The sequence below is a fragment of the Scyliorhinus canicula genome, chromosome 9 (assembly GCF_902713615.1).
Source record: "Scyliorhinus canicula chromosome 9, sScyCan1.1, whole genome shotgun sequence".
In the NCBI taxonomy this organism is placed as follows: Eukaryota; Metazoa; Chordata; class Chondrichthyes; order Carcharhiniformes; family Scyliorhinidae; genus Scyliorhinus; species Scyliorhinus canicula.
In genome coordinates, this window is record NC_052154.1 from 93273346 (window position 1) to 93293998 (window position 20653).

General features: G+C 50.1%; 1 protein-coding gene across 1 annotated transcript in view; it reads left to right on the top strand.

Moving 5' to 3' along the window:
- LOC119970908 (septin-7-like) overlaps window positions 1-20653 on the top strand; it is a 95149-nt gene that overhangs the window by 40634 nt on the left and 33862 nt on the right. The window contains exons 5-8 of the mRNA XM_038806017.1: window positions 6751-6885; window positions 8183-8300; window positions 11400-11492; window positions 17047-17143. Coding sequence (XP_038661945.1) covers window positions 6751-6885; window positions 8183-8300; window positions 11400-11492; window positions 17047-17143 — 443 coding nt within the window. The remainder of the gene's footprint in view (window positions 1-6750; window positions 6886-8182; window positions 8301-11399; window positions 11493-17046; window positions 17144-20653) is intronic.

Here is a 20653-nt window from a genome sequence, read left to right on the forward strand (position 1 = left end):
AGGGGGGAGACAATTTGTGTGGGGCGAGGGGGGAGACAATTTGTGTGGGGCGAGGGGGGGGACAATTTGTGTGGGGCGAGGGGGGAGAGACCATTTGTGTGGGGCGAGGGTGGCGGCGGAGAGAGTTTGTGTGGGGCGAGGGGGGAGGGGAGAATTTGTGAAGGGGAGAGAATTTGCGTGGGGCGATTGCGGGGGGGAGAATTTGTGTGGGGTGATTGGGGGGGAGAATATGTGTGGGCCAATTGTCGGGGGTGAGAATATGTGGGGCGATGGGGGGGTGCGAATATGTGTGGGGCGATGGGGGGGTGAGAATATGTGTGGGGCGATTGGGGGGTGAGAATGTGTGTGGGGTGATGGGGGGTGAGAATATGTGTGGGGCGATGGTGGGGGGGGGTGAGAATTTGTGGGGGGCGGGGGCTGATTTCCCCATCCCCCCCTCATGGTATGTGGGCTGATGGCAGAGGGACGGCAGAGGGCGGTTTGAGGGGTATTTACTGTGCCCTGCCACTGTCTTTTCATTTTATTCAGGTGCATTGGGCTTCCAGCAGTGCCCAGTAGGTGGTGAACAAGTGCAGGGTGAGTTGGACCATCAGATTGATGGTGCACAAATGGTTTCTCTGTGAGGTTGGACACCTCGGGCACCCACATCTATTCTCAAACCCCAGTGCACTCGCTGCTTCCCTAGTTGAAGGTCCTTTATTTTCTGATTTGGCAACCAAAAGTAAGAGTTACATCCTTGTGAAAACTGTCAGTGATGAGGTTGAAGTCAATACTAGAACATTACTATCCATCGTGGGTTTGGAGCTGCGAGGGGTGTATGGTGGTGGACTGCCTGGTGTCTGGTGCCTGGGGCTGTTTAGCACAGGGCTAAATCGCTGGCTTTTAAAGCAGACCAAGGCAGGCCAGCAGCACGGTTCAATTCCCGTAACAGCCTCCCCGAACAGGCGCCGGAATGTGGCGACTCGGGGCTTTTCACAGTAACTTCATTGAAGCGTACTCGTGACAATAAGCAATTTTCATTTTTTTCATTTCATTTTCATAAATCCTGACTGGAGCCTCCATTTCTACCAGCAACACCTCGCACCACACCCCCTCTTCCTCCACCCCATCTCATCGGGACTAACCCTCATGCCCAACTGGGTTAACCACATCCTTTCCCTACCTTATTACATTCCCTCATTCCTGACTGCAAGAGAACCACAACCCCTCTCTACCCCATCACGTCAGCATCCTCATTCCTACTTTTCGGGAACCCCCCGACTCCATCATATTTGGACCCATCTAACTGAGGGGAGCCCACTTGTCCTTATCGTGGGCGTGGGTCCTTGTGTCTAATTCACTGTCAGGGTAATGGGAGGACCTCGATTTAGCACAGCTACACTCGCAGTACTCTGTTAAATTTTTTAACTGAGCCAATCATTCATTCTAAGCTTCCAAATCTCCATTTTCTGGCCAAATGACTACCACTGTCATTGGCCTCCCTTGTGGACTGGTTCTGTCCCAGTCTCAGTTCCTTGTGAGTCAAGGTGCGGTGGTGGCACAGTGGTTAGCACTGCTGCCTCCCAGCGCCAAGGACCTGGGTTTGATTCCGACTTTGGTGACTGTGTGGAATTTCTGCTTTCTCCCCTTGTCTGTGTGGCTTTCCTCTGGGTGCTCCGGTTTCTTTTCATAGTCCAAAAATGTGCAGATTAGGTGGATTGGCCATGCTAAATTGCCCCTCAATGCCTAAAGGTTGGGTGGGAATACAGGACTAGAGCAGGGATTAGGCCGAGCTTCCCCACTGAGGGGTGGAGGCCCAACAGCGGGGCTCATTAACTCCCCGCGATAAAATCTGGCCCAAAAGGGAGCCAGCATCTCAGCATGGTCCAGGTGGGAGTGTTGCTTAGTTGTTGTATTTCCTAGCTTTGAGTAGAAATAAATTACTTTCGACTTACCTTTTTGTGACTCCTCATTGACCAAGATATCCCTCATGTTTTTGTCCTGGTACCTTTCAAGATCAATCAGTGCATATTAGACACACTTGTTAATTAGCATTGCAACTGTCCTTTATTGCTGTCACCGTCAAACTAATAAGAAAACACGGGGCGGCATTCTCCGGTCGCTGACGCCGAAATCGCGTTCGGCCGGAGAATCCCCATTTCAGGCGAAATCGGTGGCGATGATCCACCCCCTCCAAAGCGGCACGCCGTATTGACGGCCTCTGGATGTTGCTTGAGGCCCACCCAACGATACTCTGCCCCCGAACGACCGAATTCCTAACGGCATGGGTCTCTCATGGTATAACCTGTCGGGAACTCGGCGTGGCGGCTGCGGACTCAGTCCAGCGCCGCCACAGTTGGGGGAGAGCCAATCTGCGGGCAGGGGGGACTTTGGCGGGGGCTGGGGGCACTTGGGGGGTGGTCCGGGGCTCGTGAGCTGGCTAAAGGTGGGGGGGGGAGGGGGCACTATTTTGCAGACTGGGTCCGCACACGGCCGGCGCCACGTTGCACGGTGCGGCAGCTGCAGGCTGCCACCGTGCGCATGTGCGTCAAGGACCCGACAATTCTCGGGGCCATATCGGCAGCTAGAACCGGGTGCTCTACACTGCCTTCCTGCTGGCCCCCAGCAAAACGGAGGATCGGTGGCCGTTTACGCTGAAGTTTCCATCGTAAAAGGCCACCGTTCCCACGCCGGCATCAGGACATAGCCTGAGAATCGGTGAATCAAGCCATTGATCCTGTGATCCCACAATGCACTGGCTTGCAAAATACAAGAAGCCAGATAACATAACACCTCTTGAATGCCTTGATTAAATTCCATGGCCACACTCAGACAGTGCATTCCAGGCCCTAACCACTCACTGTGTGAAAAAGTTCCTTCTCACACGGGAGACACAAAGGTTAACATTGCTGCCTCCCAACGCCAGAGACCTGGGTTATTTTTGCATAAACAGTGATCAGGTTTGATCCTGAGGATCTATGATCTTATTGGTTATCTATGTAAGACTAAAAGGCAGCAATATTATTTTTAACAAAGAAGTAGGCACCTGTTTGTGGGGGACTGGGGAGGTACATATACATTTGGGTGCTGGAGAAACAATTATATTAGTAATGACCAATACAGAGAGGGCAACACGAGAATGGATCTGGTGTTGGTGTTTTCGCTGCCGTTGTCGTTTCACATCACCTCTACTTCGGCCGTTCGTCCCGTCTTTCACCCGTATTTTCCTTGCTCTCTTTACTGTGTTTGCCAAGTTTGTTGACGTTTCCCGTGCTCTCCTTCCGGCTATCATTCCCCCCCCCCTTCCCGGTCTATCCCTCCCTCTCACACCTTGTCTACTTTCCCCTGATTCTTGGCTACCTGGCTATTCTTCTGCTTGTTCGTTGGCCACAAACAGGTTCCGGAACAAGTGGGTGAATGGCTCCCACGTTCTGTGGAAGCTGTCGTCTGACCCTCGAATGGTGAATTAGATTTTCTCCATTTGGAGAGATTTTGAGAGGTCGGACAGCCAGTCTGCAGCTTTGGGTAGTGCTGCTGACTGACAGCCGAACAGGATTCTACGGCTGGCGATCAGGGAGGCAAAGGCAAGGGCATCCGCCCTCCTCCCCAGGAATAGTTCTGGCTGGTCTGATACCCCCAAGGCCGCCACTTTCGGGCATGGCTCCACCCTCATCCCCACCGCTTTGGACATTGCCTCGAAGAAGTCTGTCTAGTAACCCGCAAGTCTGGGCAAGACCAGAACATGTGGGCGTGGTTGGCCGGGCGTCCCTGGCACCGTTCATATCTATCCTTCACCTCCAGGAAGAACCTACTCATTCGGGTTCTTGTTAAGTGGGCTCTATGTACCACTTTTAGTTGCGTTAGGTTGAGCCTTGCGCACGTGGAGGTGGAGTTGACCCTGTGCAGTGCTTCGCTCCAGAGTCCCCACCCTATTTCAATCCCCAGGCCTTCCTCCCATTTCTTTCTTGTTGCACCCAGTACGGTGTCGGTCCTTTCTACCAGTTGCCCGTACATGTCGCTACAGTTCCCTTTGTCTGTCGTGGCGGTTGTGGGTACATCCTTGTCTCCTTTCGTAAGAAGTTTTTGAGTTGCAGATATCTTGGCTCGTTCCCCCTGGCTAGCTGGAATTTCTCTGTCAGTTCGTCCAGTGTTGCGATCCTGCCATCCGTATACAAGTCCCTTAACTATCAGTGTCCTTCCGTCCTGTCCCACTTTTTAAAGGTGGCATCAGTCAGCGCTGGTGTGAATCTATGATTGTTGCAGATGGGAGCTTTGTCCGACATTTTGGTCAGGCCAAATTGCTGCCGTAGTTGGTTCCAGGACTGGACGGTGGCTGTCACCACCAGGTGCTGGAGTGTTTTTTGGGGAGAGAGACAAAGTTAATGTTTCAAGTCCACATGACACTTCTTCAGTCTCACAGACTCGAAACATTAACTCTTTCTCTCTCCACAGAAGCTGCCCGACCTGCTGAGTTTTTCCAGCATTTTCTGTTTTTATTTCGGATTTTCACAATCCACAGGATTCTGTTTTTATCTATAGATTCCCTTATTTGATGCTTCATGTTTTTGAACTACTATGTTGGCTTGTTTGGTAGGACCTACTCTGCATTCATTGACTTGGCATAAAATCAGGAAATTAATAAGTACCAGCCTAGGTCAGTTATCAGAACTTGCTGGGCAGCACGGTGGCGCAGTGGTTAGCACTACTGCCTCATGGCGCCGGGGGCCCAGGTTCGATCCCGGCTCTGGATCACTGTTCGTGTGGAGTTTGCATATTCACCCCGTGTTTGTCTGGGCTTCGCCCTCATAAGCAAAGATGTGCAGGTTAGGTGGATTGGCCACACTAAATTGCCCCTTAATGGTAAAAATGAATTGGGTGCTCTAAATTTATATAAAAAAAGAACTGTTGCTGTTTCAGAAAGTTATGGATTCAAGCCTTATTTCACCATTGGGTTTCTTACCTACAGCTGACTGCAAAGATCCAATTCCTTCCCCTTCTCCACGGAGAGCCTCTCTCTTCCCCACACTGTTACTAACAAGAGAATTACCCTTCCAAATTCATACCTTGAATACTTTTTAATGTATTTACTGTAAAAATAGACATTAGTTCCCAATTGGTTGGATTTGTTTATTGTCACGTGTACCGAGCTACAGTGAAAAGTATTTTTCTGCGAGCAGCTCAACAGATCATTAAGTACATAGAAAGAAAAGGGAATAGAATGATTGTAAATTAAGTAAAAAGTGGATCTGTTGGGGAGAGCTTGCATAGAGTCGCCTCGCTCCAGCGCCATCTTCTGGATCTTCTGCAATTATTCAGCAAGCAATAATTCTGCTGTAACTTTCCGACTCTCATAGATCCATTCAATAATTTGTAAAATAATTTGTATATTTGTTAACATTTGAGGTTAATATGTTGGGTAGTAGATATTTTATTTATATATTTAAAAGAACACACTGGTCATAGTCAACAAGCTAACTCACTAGCAAATCACAAGTTACAGTGATTAATACAACAGGCACAATACTACCTATTTCCAAGAGGAGTGATGCTGTTAGGACATCATAGAAATCAGAGAATCCCTACAGTGCAGAAGGAGGCCATTCAGCCCATCAAGTCTGCACTGGCCCCTGCTCCGTTAAAGCACTCTACCTTGGCCCAATCCCCGTGACCCCACCTAACCTTTGGGCAATATTAGTCTGGCCAACAAACCTTTGGACTGTGGGAAGAATCCGGAGTACCCAGAGGAAAGTTATGCAGACCCAGGGAAAATATGTAAACTCCACAAAGACAGTCACTGGAAGTCAGAATAGAACCTGGGTACCTGGCGCTGTGAAGCAGCAGTGCTGACCACTGTGCCACCGTACTGCCCCTTCATTGTTCCTTCTTGTGCAACTTCAGGTATTGGAGATGGATAAGTGTTAATCTTGTCAAGGGGCCTGTTGGCCTGATGGAACAGCCTGTCGACATATGACGAAAGATGTATAATCTCGAGGCTGTAACTTGCACTTCTCCCCTTGCATTTCCCCACAACCCACACCCCCTGCATCCAACATCCCACTACCCCATCTCGATCTCTCGCTTTGCTCCTTCCCCCTTTGATCCCACTACCCCATCTTGATCTCTTGCTTTGCTCCTTCCCCCTTTGATCCCACTACCCCATCTCGATCTCTCGCTTTGCTCCTTCCCCCTTTGATCCCACTACCCCATCTCGATCTCTCGCTTTGCTCCTTCCCCCTTTGATCCCACTACCCCATCTCGATCTCTCGCTTTGCTCCTTCCGCCTTTGATCCCACTACTCCATCTCGATCTCTCGCTTTGCTCCTTCCCCCTTTGATCCCACTACTCCATCTCGATCTCTCGCTTTGCTACTTCCCCCTTTGATCCCACTACCCCATCTCGTTCTCCCGCAAAGGAGTTCTCCCAAATGTCCTCATCAGTATTTACCTCTCAAACATCGCAAGTAGATTATCTAGTCATTTATCTCATTTCTGTTCCTGGAATCTTCCTTTACACAAATGGCCTGTCGACATTCCTCGATCCAACAATAGCTATCCAGTTCAAAAGTACTTAAATTGGCTGAAAGACTTGGGAGATTTTCAGCTGGATGCTATATAAATACAAGTTCCTTTTCCCAAGCAGCTTTGAGCATTATTCTGAGTGGAAGGAGTCCCAGTTTTTGAGTGAGTATGGGGATTTGGGGGGATGGGGGTAAGAGTGCTGATGGGGCTGCTTTCACTGAAAGCCTCATTGCTTCTCTCTGCTCTTGTACAGTTGGCAGCCGGTCATAAACTACATCGACAGCAAGTTTGAGGATTTCCTGAACTCCGAGTCCCGAGTGAATCGCCGCCAAATGGCAGACACTCGCGTGCACTGCTGCCTGTATTTCATCGCTCCGTCAGGACATGGGTGAGTCTTGTAGTGGGAAGGAATGTAGGGAGGGTACTATCTCACACTCATATCAGATCCTACATTCCTGTGATCATCGGCCTCCCAATAGATAGGGGAGGAGAATTGTTGTTATCAGAACCAAAAGGGGCCTCACGGTAGCATGGGGGGCCTCACGGTAGCATGGTGGTTAGCATCAATGCTTCACAGCTCCAGGGTCCCAGGTTCGATTCCCGGCTGGGTCACTGTCTGTGTGGAGTCTGCACGTCCTCCCCGTGTGTGCGTGGGTTTCCTCCGGGTGCTCCGGTTTCCTCCCACAGTCCAAAGATGTGCGGGTTAGGTGGATTGGCCATGATAAATTGCCCGTAGTGTAAGGTTAATGGGGGGATTGTTGGGTTACGGGTATACGGGTTACGTGGGTTTAAGTAGGGTGATCATTGTTCGGCACAACATCGAGGGCTGAAGGGCCTGTTCTGTGCTGTACTGTTCTATGTTCTAATGTCTGGTGGGGAGATGGGATTAGTGTGGCACTGCGATAGCAAAGGGTCAACTCAACCCAGACACAAGAGGTGATGCCTCTTCTGTTGCAAATCAGTATCCCCTATGGATCTGTAGAATTTCAAAACTGTAGAAATGCAATTTCCTTTTGTTCATTATCCCATGTGAAAACCACAATGGCCAAGAACTTCTGTTCTTTGGATGATCGTACCCTGGAACTACCTCAACGGATGCACTGGGGGATCCCCTCTGAGGTCACCGTGCACTAACTACATAAGAATTGCCTGGGAAGTTTCACCTTCCAAAACAATTCTCTGCATCTGGAACACTCAAATTCCAATTTAAAGTTGGAGACTTCAGATGATTCCGAATCAAATGCAGGAAGGATTAAAAGTAGTTCTAATTCCTGAATAACTATGCCACCCGACTACCCCTCTCATACCCCAAAAAACACCCTCACCTCTGAGCCCATCCTACCCTGTCAGCCACTTCCCTTATACGCTATGTAGCTTCTCAAAGTGGCTTCTGGACAAGGGACAAAAAATAAAAGTTGCCGCCTTTAAAAAGGGGAGCGGTGTGTGGCTTGGTTTCCCGCAACACTCTGAGAGGACAGGGGAAGGACTGCAGGAATAGGTGCACTCCATAATTCTCAGGTGGCTTAGTTCAGAACTCCAGGTGAGAAATGTGGATGGTGTAGACTGAGGCATGATGCCAGATTACCGTAGAAACAGGATTGCAGTCAGAGGGGATAAGAGTGTTTGTTTTATTTCACACAGCATGCTGCTCCAGTTGTTAGTCAGCTGCCTGTGCTCTCTTCCAGCATGAAGCCTTTGGACATCGAGTTTATGAAACGTTTACACGACAAGGTGAATATTATTCCACTTATAGCGAAAGCAGACACACTCACCCCTGAGGAGTGCCAACACTTCAAGAAGCAGGTAATGACAGCAACAACTTAGATTTGTGTATTGCCTTTAAACTAATAAAACCTCCCAAGGTGCTTTATAGGAATATTCTAAAACAAAGTATACCATTGAGTTATACAATGAAATATTAAGTCAGCTAATCAAAATCTGGTGGAAGATGTGTCTGCAAGGAGGAAAGTAAGGTGGAGGGTTCTAACGAAGGAATTCCAGAACCTGGGGCCAAGACGGCGAAGATATGGCCATCAATGGGGGAGCGATTATAATTGGGAACGAACAAGTGGCCAGAGTTAGAGGAGCATAAACATCTCACAGGATTGTGGGACAGGAGGAGATAACTGAGATAGGGAAGGGCGAGACTAGGGGCTGGTTTAGCTCACAAGGCTAAATCGCTGGCTTTTAAAGCAGACCAGCAGCACGGTTCAACTCCCGTACCAGCCTCCCTGGACAGGCGCCGGAATGTGGCGACTAGGGGCTTTTCACAGTAACTTCATTGAAGCCTACTCGTGACAATAAGCGATTTTCATTTCATTTCATTATAAAGGGATTTGAAAACAAGGATAAGAATTTTAAAATCAAAACATTGCTTGACCAGTGTAGATCAGCGAGCACAGGGTGCAAATTCAGACATGGGAATCAGAGTTTTGGATGACCTCAAGTTTACAGAATGTAAAATGTGGCACCTCGAACTATGGATACATTGGTGTTATGCAGCGAGTGTATGTACTTTCACAGAGAGTGAAGGGGGCTTCGGGGCTGCCTGGAGGCACCGCCAGTACTGGTAGAATGAATGAACTATCAGTCAAGCAATGTTTTGATTTTAAAATTCTCATTCCTGATTTCAAATCCCTCTGTGGCCTCGCATTTCCCTATCTCGGTTATCTCCTCCAGGGGCAGAATGGTGACACAATGGTTGGCCAGAACTAGGGACCCGAGTTCAATTCCGATCTCGGGTGACTATGTTGGGTTTACACTTACTCCTCGTGTCTGCGTGGGTTTCCTCCGGGTGCTCCGATTGCCTCCGATAGTCAAAATTAGGTTAGGTGGATTGGCCATGCTAAATTGCTCCCTCGTGTCCAAAAGGTTGGACGAGGATACAGGGCTAGAGTGGGGATTGGGACTTGGTAAGGTGCTCTTTCGAAGGGTCGGCGCAGACCCAATAGACTGAATGCCCTCCTGCATTGTAGGGATTCTGTGATTTGAATCCTTGAGATATTTGTGCTCCTCTAATTCTGACCACTTGTTCATTCCCAATGCTGTCACACAGCCATAGCATACAAGGCCTAGTGCTAGAAAATGAGATTAAAATAGTTAAGTGCTTGATGGCCGTACAGGCACGTTGGGCTGAAGGGCCTATTTCTGTGCTGAAAGATTCTTGTTGGAAAAAGTGTCTATGCTATCAACAAGGTGAGGAGAGTGTCCATACTGCCACAGTGAATTATGATGTGGAGATGCCGGCGTTGGACTGGGGTGAGAACAGTTAGAAGCCTTACAACACCAGGTTAAAGTCCAACAGGTTTGTTCAAACACGAGCTTTCGGAGCACTGCTCCTTCACCTGAGGAAGGAGCAATGCTCCGAAAGCTCGTGTTTGAGACAAACATGTTGGACTTTAACCTGCTGTTGTAAGACTTCTTACAGCGAATTATGGGAGTGACTGTCCTGCCAGACGGGGAACGAGTGCACCGTCCGTCCTGCCAGACGGGGAGGGAGGGCGTCGGAGGGAGGGGGAGGGAGGGCGCCGGAGGGAGGGGGAGGGGAGGGCGCCGGAGGGAGGGGGAGGGAGGGCGCCGGAGGGAGGGCGCCGGAGGTGGAGGGAGGGCGCCGGAGGCGGAGAGAGGACGTCGGAGGGGGAGGGAGGGCGCCGGAGGGGGAGGGAGGGCGCCGGAGGGGGAGGGAGGGCGCTGGAGGGAGGGGGAGGGAGGGCGCTGGAGGGAGGGGGAGGGAGGGCGCCGGAGGGGGAGGGAGGGCGCCGGAGGGGGAGGAAGGGCGCCAGAGGGAGAGGGAGGGGCGCCGGAGGGGGGGGGGGGGGGGCGCTGGAGGGAGGGGGAGGGAGAGCGCCCGGAGGAAGAGGGAGGGCGCCGGAGGGGGAGGGAGGGCGCCGGAGGTAGAGGGAGGGCAACGGAGGGAAGGCGCCGGAGGGGGAGGGAGGGCGCCGGAGAGAGGGGGAGGGAGGGTGCCGGAGAGAGGGGGAGGGAGGGCGCCGGAGAGAGGGGGAGGGAGGGCGCCGGAGAGAGGGGGAGGGAGGGCGCCAGAGAGAGGGGGAGGGAGGGCGCCGGAGAGAGGGGGAGGGAGGGCGCCGGAGAGAGGGGGAGAGAGGGCGCCGGAGAGAGGGGGAGCGAGGGCGCCGGAAGGGGGAGGGAGAGCGCCGGAGGGGGATGGAGAGCGTCGGAGGTGGAGGGAGGGCGCCGGAGGGGGAGCGAGGACGCCAGAGGGGGAGGGAGGGCGCCGGAGTGGGAAGGAGGGCGCCGGAGAGAGGGGGAGGGAGGGCGCCGGAGGGGGAGGGAGGGCGCCGGAGGGGGAGGGAGGGTGCCGGAGGGGGAGGGAGGGTGCCAGAGGGGGAGGGAGGGGGGAGGTCGCCGGAGGGGCAGGGAGGGGGGAGGTCGCTGGAGGGGCAGGGAGGGGGGAGTGCGCCGGAGGGGCAGGGAGGGGGGAGTGCGCCGGAGGGGCAGGGAGGGTGCCGGAGGGGCAGGGAGGGGGAGGGGGAGTGAGGGCGCCGGAGGGGGAGTGAGGGCGCCGGAGGTGGAGCGAGGGCGCCGGAGGGGGAGGGAGGGAGGGCGCCGGAGAAGGAGGGAGGGCGCCGGAGGGGGAGGGAGGGCGCCGGAGGGGGAGGGAGGGAGGGTGCCGGAGGGGGAGGGGGGAGGGAGGGCGCCGGAGGGGGAGGGGGGAGGGAGGGCGCCGGAGGGAGGGGGAGGGAGGGCGCCGGAGGGAGGGGGAGGGAGGGCACCGGAGGGAGGGGGAGGGAGGGCACCGGAGGGAGGGGGAGGGAGGGGGAGGGAGGGCACCGGAGGGAGGGGGAGGGAGGGCGCCGGAGGGAGGGAGGGCGCCGGGCGGGGAGCGAGGGCAGCGACTTGGATTATTCTGACAATTCTTTAAATCCTGTTCTCTTCATACAGATAATGAAGGAGATCAAGGAACAGAAGATTAAGATTTATGAATTTCCAGGTACAGAAGATGAAGAGGATAATAAATTAGTGAAAAAGTTTAAGGTAATTTGCTATTTATATTTTTCTGCTGTCCTCGATTGGGTTCATTCTCACAACTCTCACAGATCAATTTTTTTGTTGAAAAATATTTTTATTAGCATTTTGTACTTGGTATCCAAATATGAAACGACGACAATAATCAACACAGGCTGTCCCAGCGTCTGTGACAGTGGTCCCTGTTTCTATTTTTTCTCTACTCTATTTATATTTGTGTGTATCTTAGATCTTTTTTTAGAAATGTTCTTATTGGGACGCCTTAACATTTAGTAACACGAGTTACACGTAACTTTACGTATGTATTTACAGCTATTGCCAGGACTCTTTACATTGTTCATAACTTATAATTACAATTGCAAGAATTTTTCTGGACGGGGGGGAGCCCGTGTGGGAGTGATCTGTGTCTCCTCCTGAAATTGGCCTCCCTCCCCGTTTCTTTTTCTGCTATATGCAGCTTCATCCAGCTGGTGTTTCCTGCCAACTTTTTCCATGTTTCATGGAAACACTCCTTACTGAGAAGTTTATTTTTTCCAGTTGCAGGAACTTGGCCAGATCTGAGAGCCTCTCCGAAGCCCTGGGTAATGCTCTGACACCCGAGAGAATGCCACAGCTGGGCATGGCTCCATCTCGACCCCCACCACTCTGTGCATAGTCTCGGAAAAGGCCATCCAGAACTCCGAGTCTGGGGCAGGACCAGAACACCTGAGTGTGGTTGGTCGGGTACCCCCTCATCTCCATCTCAGGGAAGAACCCGCTCATGAGCGTCTTAGTAAGGTGCACCACCTTGAGCTACTTCAGGCGAAGCCAGGCGCAAGAGGAGGTGGAGTTGATCCTGTGCAGTGCCTCGATCCAGAGTCCCCTCCCTATCTCCAGCCCAGCTCCTCCTCTCATTTATGGGAGCAATGACCAGCGCTCGGAGAGACTTCCCGGTGTAGGAGGCCTCCACCATTTGCATCCAGTCTGCCTCCAGTTCCCTCAGCCACACCCTCACTCTCTCCGCATTTGCAGTCCAGTGGTAGAATAGGAGGTTTGGTATGGCCAGGTTTCCCATGTGTCACCCTTGCTGTACTCTCCAGACGAAGGCCATGATTAATTTGTCAACCCTGGTGAAGAAGATAGGGAGTGATCTGAACATAACCATCTGTACCCTCCCTGCTAGCAAAAGAGTGAGTGTGTCCCATCTTTGCAGGTCCCTCTTCACCACCTCCACCAGGCTGGCGCGGTTCCATTTGTGAACCCTCATCCAGGTGTGGACCACTTGTATCCACAGGTACCTGAACTTGGTTTGGGTCACTCTAGTGTTGATATTCCAGCTCATTTCCTCCCTCTCGGGAGTTCAGCGGGAAGACTTCGCTCTTTCCCAGGTTAAGTTTGTAACCTGAGAAGGTGCCGAACTCCCTGAGGAATCTTGTTATCTTTCCCAAGCTGGCTAGGGGGTTTGATACATTGAGGAGGAGGTCATCTACATAGATTGAGACTCTATGCTCTTTGCCCCCTCTTCAAATGCCCGTCCACCATATCACCGATCTGAGGCGATGGCAAGTGGTTTGATTGCCAGTGCGAACAAGAGCGGGAATAGCAGCATCCCTTTATCATTCCCCTGTGTGGCCAAAAGTATTTGGAGCTGGCGGCGTTCGTCCGTACGCTCGCCGGAGCAGCGCTGTACAGGAGCTTCTCATTGAACCTTGCTCCAAACCCAAAAACGATGACGGCTGGTGTCATGTCCCAGGATGGGGTCATTATTATTACATTCACCAGGGGTCTGATATTCGCTGTTAGTTGTCTGCCCTTGACACACCTGGTCTTATATTTCGTGATCATTTCTGGCAGGCAGCAATCCAGGCTTTCTCTCGGACTTCTGCATCAGTGTTTGAGTGTTCCACAGTCTCAGGTCTTTGTTCTTTTTGGCGATCAGTGAAATCAGGATCGGAGTACATGAGCGGCAGGGCCTCTTCGACAGCAAGTTGTTGAACATCTCCCATGAGTGCTGCAAATTCTTTGTAAAAGTCTACCGGAACCCATCCGGTCCCGGCTCTTTCCCTGACTGCATGGAATTAATGCATTCCATGATTTCACCCAGCTCTAGCGGTGCTTCCAGCCCTTGTTTCCTATCCTCCCCCACCGGTATAGCCAGTCTATCGAGGAATTGTTCCATCACCCCTCTGAGGGTTCGGAGGTGTATAGCCCTCGGTAGAAGTTTGCAAAGGCCTCGTTAACCTTGTTTGGGTCTGCTACCATCCTACCATTTGTGTCCCTAACCTGCACTATCTTTTTCATGGTGGCCTGTTTTCTCCACTGGTATGCCAGCATGCGGCTGGACCTTTCTCTGTGTTCGTAGAAAGCTGGTGGATGGTATTCCTTGTGGAGAGCAGGTCAAATTCCATCTGCAGCTTTTTCCTCTCCGCAAGTAGCTCCGTGATTGGGGGCGTGGGGTACCATTGATCTACCTCCAGTGTGGAGGCGATCAGCAGCTGCTTGTCTGCCCTTTCTTTCTTGTCCCTAAGGGCCCTATAAGGTATCATTTTGTCCCGAATCACCACCTTCAGTGCCTCCCAGAACATGGAAGGTGACTGGTTGCAGGTTACATAACTGTCAGGGCTGGGGATATCTTTGTGCAGAATTCTTTATCACCAGGGGAGAGCCAGTCTCCATGGGGGGGGGGGGGGGGGGCAGTCTCCATGGGGGGCAGTGCACCCAACCCTTCTCCAGCCTCATGTCCATGTAATGTGACGTGTGGTCGGAGATTACAATCACGGAGTATTCTGCCTTAGCCCTGGAAGCTTCATTTTCCCTACGACAAAGAAGTCTATGCATGAAGTCTTGGGCACGTGGGAGAAAAAGGAGAATTCTTTCTATCTCCGGTGGTTGAACCTCCATGGGCCACCCCTCCCACGCCACCCCCTTGTCCTGGTGCTGAAACTTGAGTGAAATGTTTGTCCCACCCAACCCTTCCTTACCACAGTCAGTCCCTCTCTCTTAAGTGTATCTCCTGTAGGAAGGCTGCGTCCATGCCTCCCTCCCCCACTCGCCATGTGGGTATGGCTCTGTTTGTTCGTCTGGGCCTCCCCTCACTCACGGGCCATTCAATATGTCCTCATTTTCGCCATCGCCACGTGTGACCTGTTGCAAATAGTGCTCTACCCTTCTCCCTGCCCCTTTCTCCCCCGTTTCCCTCCCCTCCCTGTACCCCCCTACCCTTGTGCCCCCCTCCTAGTTCTCTTTCTCCCCCCCCTCCCCACTTGGGTTTAACCCTTCCCTGCCTTCCCTGACACCTTCCCTTTTGCCCTTTGTTTCCCCTGAAGCTCTGTTTTTCTCTTCCTCCCTGGTGGTGTGCCGGTACCTCCTCCTTCACTGTACTCCCTTACAGCAGCCTGCCCACCAGTGTAGCAACTCCACGAACAGTTGGTTTCCCCTCTTTAACCCCCGACTACCTCTCTTCTTCCCCCCCACACACACACCCACCGCTTTCTCCGCGTCACTGCTTGTGTTCGTCCCTGCACATCTCGATCTCTTGCTGCCTGCGTTCTGGCCATTGCCCTCTATCGTTGTCTGCACAGTCCATTTTTCTGGACAAATTTGTTGGCTTTCTCTGGGGCGTTAAAGTTATGTTCTTTACCCTAGTATATGACCCATAGCTTGGCTGAGTAGAGCATGCCAAACCACACCCCACTTTTGTAGAGCGCAGGTTTGGCGTTGTTGAATTCTGCCCGGTGCTTGGCCAGGTCAGCACCATGTACAAGCGGATGGAATGTCCTTCCCATTTGCACCCTCACGCTCTTCGCCTACCTCAGGATCCGCTCTTTATCTTGGTACCTGTGGAGCCTCACATTTAAAGCCTACAGTGATTCCCCAGCCCTGAGCCACTGCTGAAGTGACCTGTGAGTGCGGTCTACCTCCTCGCCAACCAGCTGGCCTAGTTTCGCTGCAATGTTGTGTGAAGTTTCTCGCCGCTATTCCCTCTGGCAGCCTCATGATTCTCAGATTCTGTCAAAGCTATCTGTTCTCCAGGTCGTCGATGGTAGCTGACTTAATTACCAGCAAAGCCTTACGTTCAAAGTATCGTCTTGCATCATTGACTTTGTTTATATATATGTTTCTGGAACTCACCTCTTCATTCACCTGAGGAAGGAGCTGTTCTCCGAAAGCTAGTGATTCAAAACAAACCTGTTGGACTTTAACCTTGTAAGACTTCTTACTGTTACTTTGTGCAGTGGCCTTTGATGTGGCACCTTGTGAAATGCCTTTTGGAAATCCAAGTAGACACATCTGCAGGTTCCCCTTTATATTGCTGTTCCTTCTTCAAATAACTCTTACAAATTGATTAAGCTAACTTCCCTCTCTGAAAAGCAACTTGACTCTGCCTGATCAAATGATTATTTTCTAAGTATCCTGCTATCACCCCCTGAATAATGGATTTTAGCATTTTGCCTATGACAGACCATAAGATGTAGGAACAGAAGTAGGCCATTCAGCCCCCAAGTTCTGTCCCGCCATTCAGTGTGATCATGACTGACATGATAATTCTCAGCTCCAAGGGACAGATGGTATGCTAAAGTTTTCTATTTTCATTGGTTATTCCTAACCTGATGGAACCTTTCAAGAATATAGGGAATGTTGGTAAATTAAAAACTTTTGGGACTGGAACTTCTCAGCTTTTAGTTGTAATAGTTTTCTCAGTAATTGTAATTGTTTTAAGTTCCTCCATCTCATTTACTATTATTTTGGAATATTTTTGTGTCTTCGACAACAAAGATGGACACAAACTATCTGTTCAGTACTTCCGCCATTTCATTATTTTTCATTATTAATTTCCCAGATTCATTCTCTACAGGACCAGCGCTCACCTTAGTTACTCTTTTCCTTTTGAAAAAAACTCTTACCATCATTTTTTTTATAGTCCCAGCATGCTTTCGGTCATGGTGCAGTTTCCCCCTCATATTTGCTGGTTTCTAAATTGTGTCCAATCTTCTGACCTGCCAGTAACCTTTGCAAAATTTGTACAGTTTTTCTTTCAATTTGATACTATCTTTCAGCTTCCTTAGTTAGCCACAGATGGCTCGTCCCTCCCTGAGACTGTTTCTTTCTGACTGGAATGCATTTTAACTGAATGTTATGAAACATTTCCTTAAATGTCTGCCACTGCACCCTCGCGCATGAGTTAGATAGATTTTAGATCGACAAGGGAGTTGAGGGTTATGGAGGTGAATAGTCGGGAAAGTGGAGTTGATCAGGCCACAATCTGATCAGCCAGGATCTTATTGAATGGCGGAGCATTCCCAGGAAGCCAAAATGGCCTAATCCTGCTAGTTCTTGTGTTCTCCCAAGCTCAATATGCAATCTGACTGGAACCGGACAATGTACTCAATGTGTGTTTGTCCTGAAATAGTCACTTGCTGACCTGGGTATGACTACAGCTGAAGGTGGTATTTTATTATGACGGGTAACCACTCAATAGTCTGGTCAGCACTCCTCCTCTCATTTTGTAATATGCTGTGCATTGGCTGTGGATTCTGCTGTTGTCTTGTGAGGATCAAAGTTAATTATGTATTTTTCTCCCCAGGACCGTGTACCACTGGCAGTTGTTGGGAGCACCCTTGTCTTTGAGGTCAGTGGGAGGAAGGTTAGAGGTCGTCAATATCCGTGGGGATTGGCGGAAGGTAAAAGTTATTTTTAGTTTGTCTTCTGCATTCAGGCTTTTCCAATCATCCTGTGCAAGCGCCTTTTGGGAACCAAACAATGTTATGCCTATGGACCAGGCCACCAACTTAGTTCACCCCCCACCAGGCCAGGCCTTGATCTGAGTCCTCTCAGACTAGACCTCCAGATGTGACACTCACTCCCAAACCTGGATATCAACACATTGAGGCTGCATGCTAACTTCTTCCAATCGGTTGCAACCTTATCCACCATGGGACCTCTTTGAGGGGAGTACAGGAGCAGGGGGACCTCAGGGTTCAAGTGCATGATTCTCTGAAGGTGGCCAGGCAAGTTGAAATAGTTGTTAAGAAGGCTTATAGCATCTTTGCATTTATAAGTTGAGGTACAGAGTATAAAAGTAAGGAAGGAGGGCGGCACGTGGCGCAGTGGTTAACACTGGAACTACGGCGCTGAGGACCCGGGTTCGAATCCGGGCCTGGGTCATTGTCCATGTGGAGTTTGCACATTCTCCCCGTGTCTGCATGGGTTTCACTCCCACAACCCAAAGATGTGCAGGTTAGGTGGATTGGCCACGTGAAGTTGCCTTTTAATTGGAAAAAAAAATAATTGGGTACTCTTTTTAAAAAAAAAAAATGTTTTTAAATAAAAGCAAGGAATAAAAGCACCTCTACAAATCATTGGTCAGACCACATTTGGAACATTGTGTTCAGTTTTGGGCACCTTATTTAAGGAAGGATGTTACAGTTCTGGAGAGAGTGCAGAGGAACTTTACTAGAATGATTCCAGGAATGAGGAATTTTAGATGCAAGGAAAGATTGGAGAAATTGGACTTGTTCTCCTTGAAGCAGAGAGGATTACAGGTGACCTTACTGAGGTGTTCAAAATTCTGAACAATTTTGACAGAGTAAGGAAGGATATTATATTTCCACTCGTTGGTATGTCAGTAACGAGGGGTCATAATTTCAAGATGGCCAACAAGAGAGCTCTGAGTAAGATGAGGAGAAACGTCTTTACTCCGAGCTGTTGGGGTTTGGAATGCGCTGCCTGGGAGAGTGGTGGAAATGGATTCCATCGGAGGTTTCGAAAGAGAGTTGGATATATATTTGAAAGTGATGTATTTAGAGGGGTATGGAGATAGGACTGGGACTTCTCTTCTGCGAGTAGGCGCAGACACGGTGGGCCGAATGGCCTCCTTCGGTGCTGTAAATAACAAACAAACAACTTAAATGTTTTCATCACTGGGGAGCTGAACTCACGGCGAGACTGGCTCCTTGGAGCTGGCTGCCATTTTGATATGGTGCTCCAATCATTTAGTGTACTTGACACACCTCCCCACCCGCCCGCACAATGAGTATTTGCCATACCCCCACGCAGGCCCTGACCCTGGGCCCTGGCACCTGGACAGGGTGCAGTGCGAAGGTGCCCTGGTGCCAGGGGAAGAGTCAGGATGCCACCCTGCCCTACCCCCCGACCACCTAGGGGTCTTTAATCGCCTGGAAAACTCCCCAGATGCCATTATGCCTGGTCCATGTTTTGGGCCAGTACTCAATGGTACCCGGTCGAAGCCTCACTGCGGAGACCGTTAGTTCCCAGGATACCAGATTATCTGGCACATGTACCAGCCTCCCCGGACAGGTGCCGGAATGTGGCGACTAGGGGCTTTTCACAGTAACTTCATTGAAGCCTACTCGTGATAATAAGCGATTTTCATTTCATTTGTATTTAAATGAGCCTAATCTAACACTGGCAGATCGTGACTGTAGTAGGTACTGCAAGGATCCGTGCTTGGGCTCACGCAGTTCACAATTATTTAGATGTGGAGACCAAATGCATTATTTCCAAGTTCACGGATGATACAAAGTTGATGGGAATGTGTGTTGTGAGGTAGATATAATGGGAGGATTTGGACAGACTTTAGTGAGTGGGCAAGATCATGACAGATGGAATGGAATATGGAAAAATGTGAGGTGATCAACTTTGGTAGAAGGAACAGAGTATTTCCTGATTGGTAAGAAATTAAAAAGTGTAGATTTACAAAGGGACCTGGGTGTCCTTTTCCTAAGTCACTGAAGGCTAACCTGCAGGTGCAGCATGTTATTCGGAAGGTTAATGGAATGTTAGTCTTATCGCAAGAAGATTTGAGTACAAGAGTAGTGAGGTCTTGCTTCAGTTATATAGGAGTTTGTTAGGCCGCACCTGGAGAACTCTGTGCAGTTTTGCAATCTCAGAAAGAATATTATTGCCAAAGAGGGAGTGCAACAAAGGTTCACCAGACTTGTTTCCGGGGTGGCAGGACTGTCTTGTGAAGAGAAATTGGGCAAACTAGGCCTGTATTCGCATGAGTTTTGAAGAATGAGAGGTGATCTAATTGAAACGTGCAAAATACTTAAAGGGGTTAGATGCGAGTAAGATGTTTCCCTTGGTTGGGGAGTCAAGGTCCAGCCCAGGAGGCACAATTTCAAAATAAGGGGGATGCTGATGACGAAGATGAGGAGAAATATTTTTACACAGCGTGTAATGAAACTTTGGAATTCTGTACCCCAGAGGTTGTGGCAGCTCAGTCATTGTGTATATTTCAAGCAGAAATTGATAGATTTCTGATTGACAGGGTTATGGGGATAGTGGGTGTAAAAGGCATTGAAGTGTCCATCAACCATGATCATATTAAATGGCGGAGCAGAATCGACGGGCTACTCCAATGTTCCTATCCGTTTAAGGGTGTATAAATCAGCAAAGCATTATCATCGTCACTAGCTGTTTCCAGAAAAATAGGAACAGTGATTATGATCTGAAATTGTTGAGCTCAGTGTTGAATTTAAAAGGCTGTAACATGCCTCCCAGAAAGGCGAGGTGCTATTCCTCAAGCTTCTATTGAACTTTATTGAAGCAGTTGGAGGCCAAATCAGATTGGGAGTGGTGAAAAATTTAAATGTCAAGTGCCCAGGGTTCGGGGTCACGCTTACAGACTGAATGGAGGAGTTCCCAAACTGATTACGCAATCTGCACTCGGTCTCCGCGGTGCAGAGGATTGTGAACAGTGTTTACAAGATAAAAACAATTGAAAGAAATTCCAAGTAAATTGATATTTACCTAGGAGTGGTGTTGGAACCTTGGGACGGTGGGAAGATTGGATATAAAAGGGCAGGAATTGCATAACCTGCACTTAAACATAGAAGCAGGAGGAGGCCATTTGGTCCTTTGAGCCTGGTATACCATTCATTATAATCATCCAACTTAGTAATGTATTCCCGCTTTCCCTCCATATGCTTTAGCCCAAACGCTACATCTAACTCCTTGAAAACATATATGTTTTGGCCTGAACTGCTTTCTGTGGTAGCGAATTCCCCAGGCTGACCACTCTCTGGGTGAAGACATTTCTCCTCATCCAAGACCTAATAGTTTACCCCTTATTCCTAGGCTGTGTCCCTTGGTTCTGAACTCCCCCACGATCAAGAGCATCCTTCCTGTATTTACCCTGTTTAGTCCTCTTGGAATTTTATAGGTTTCTA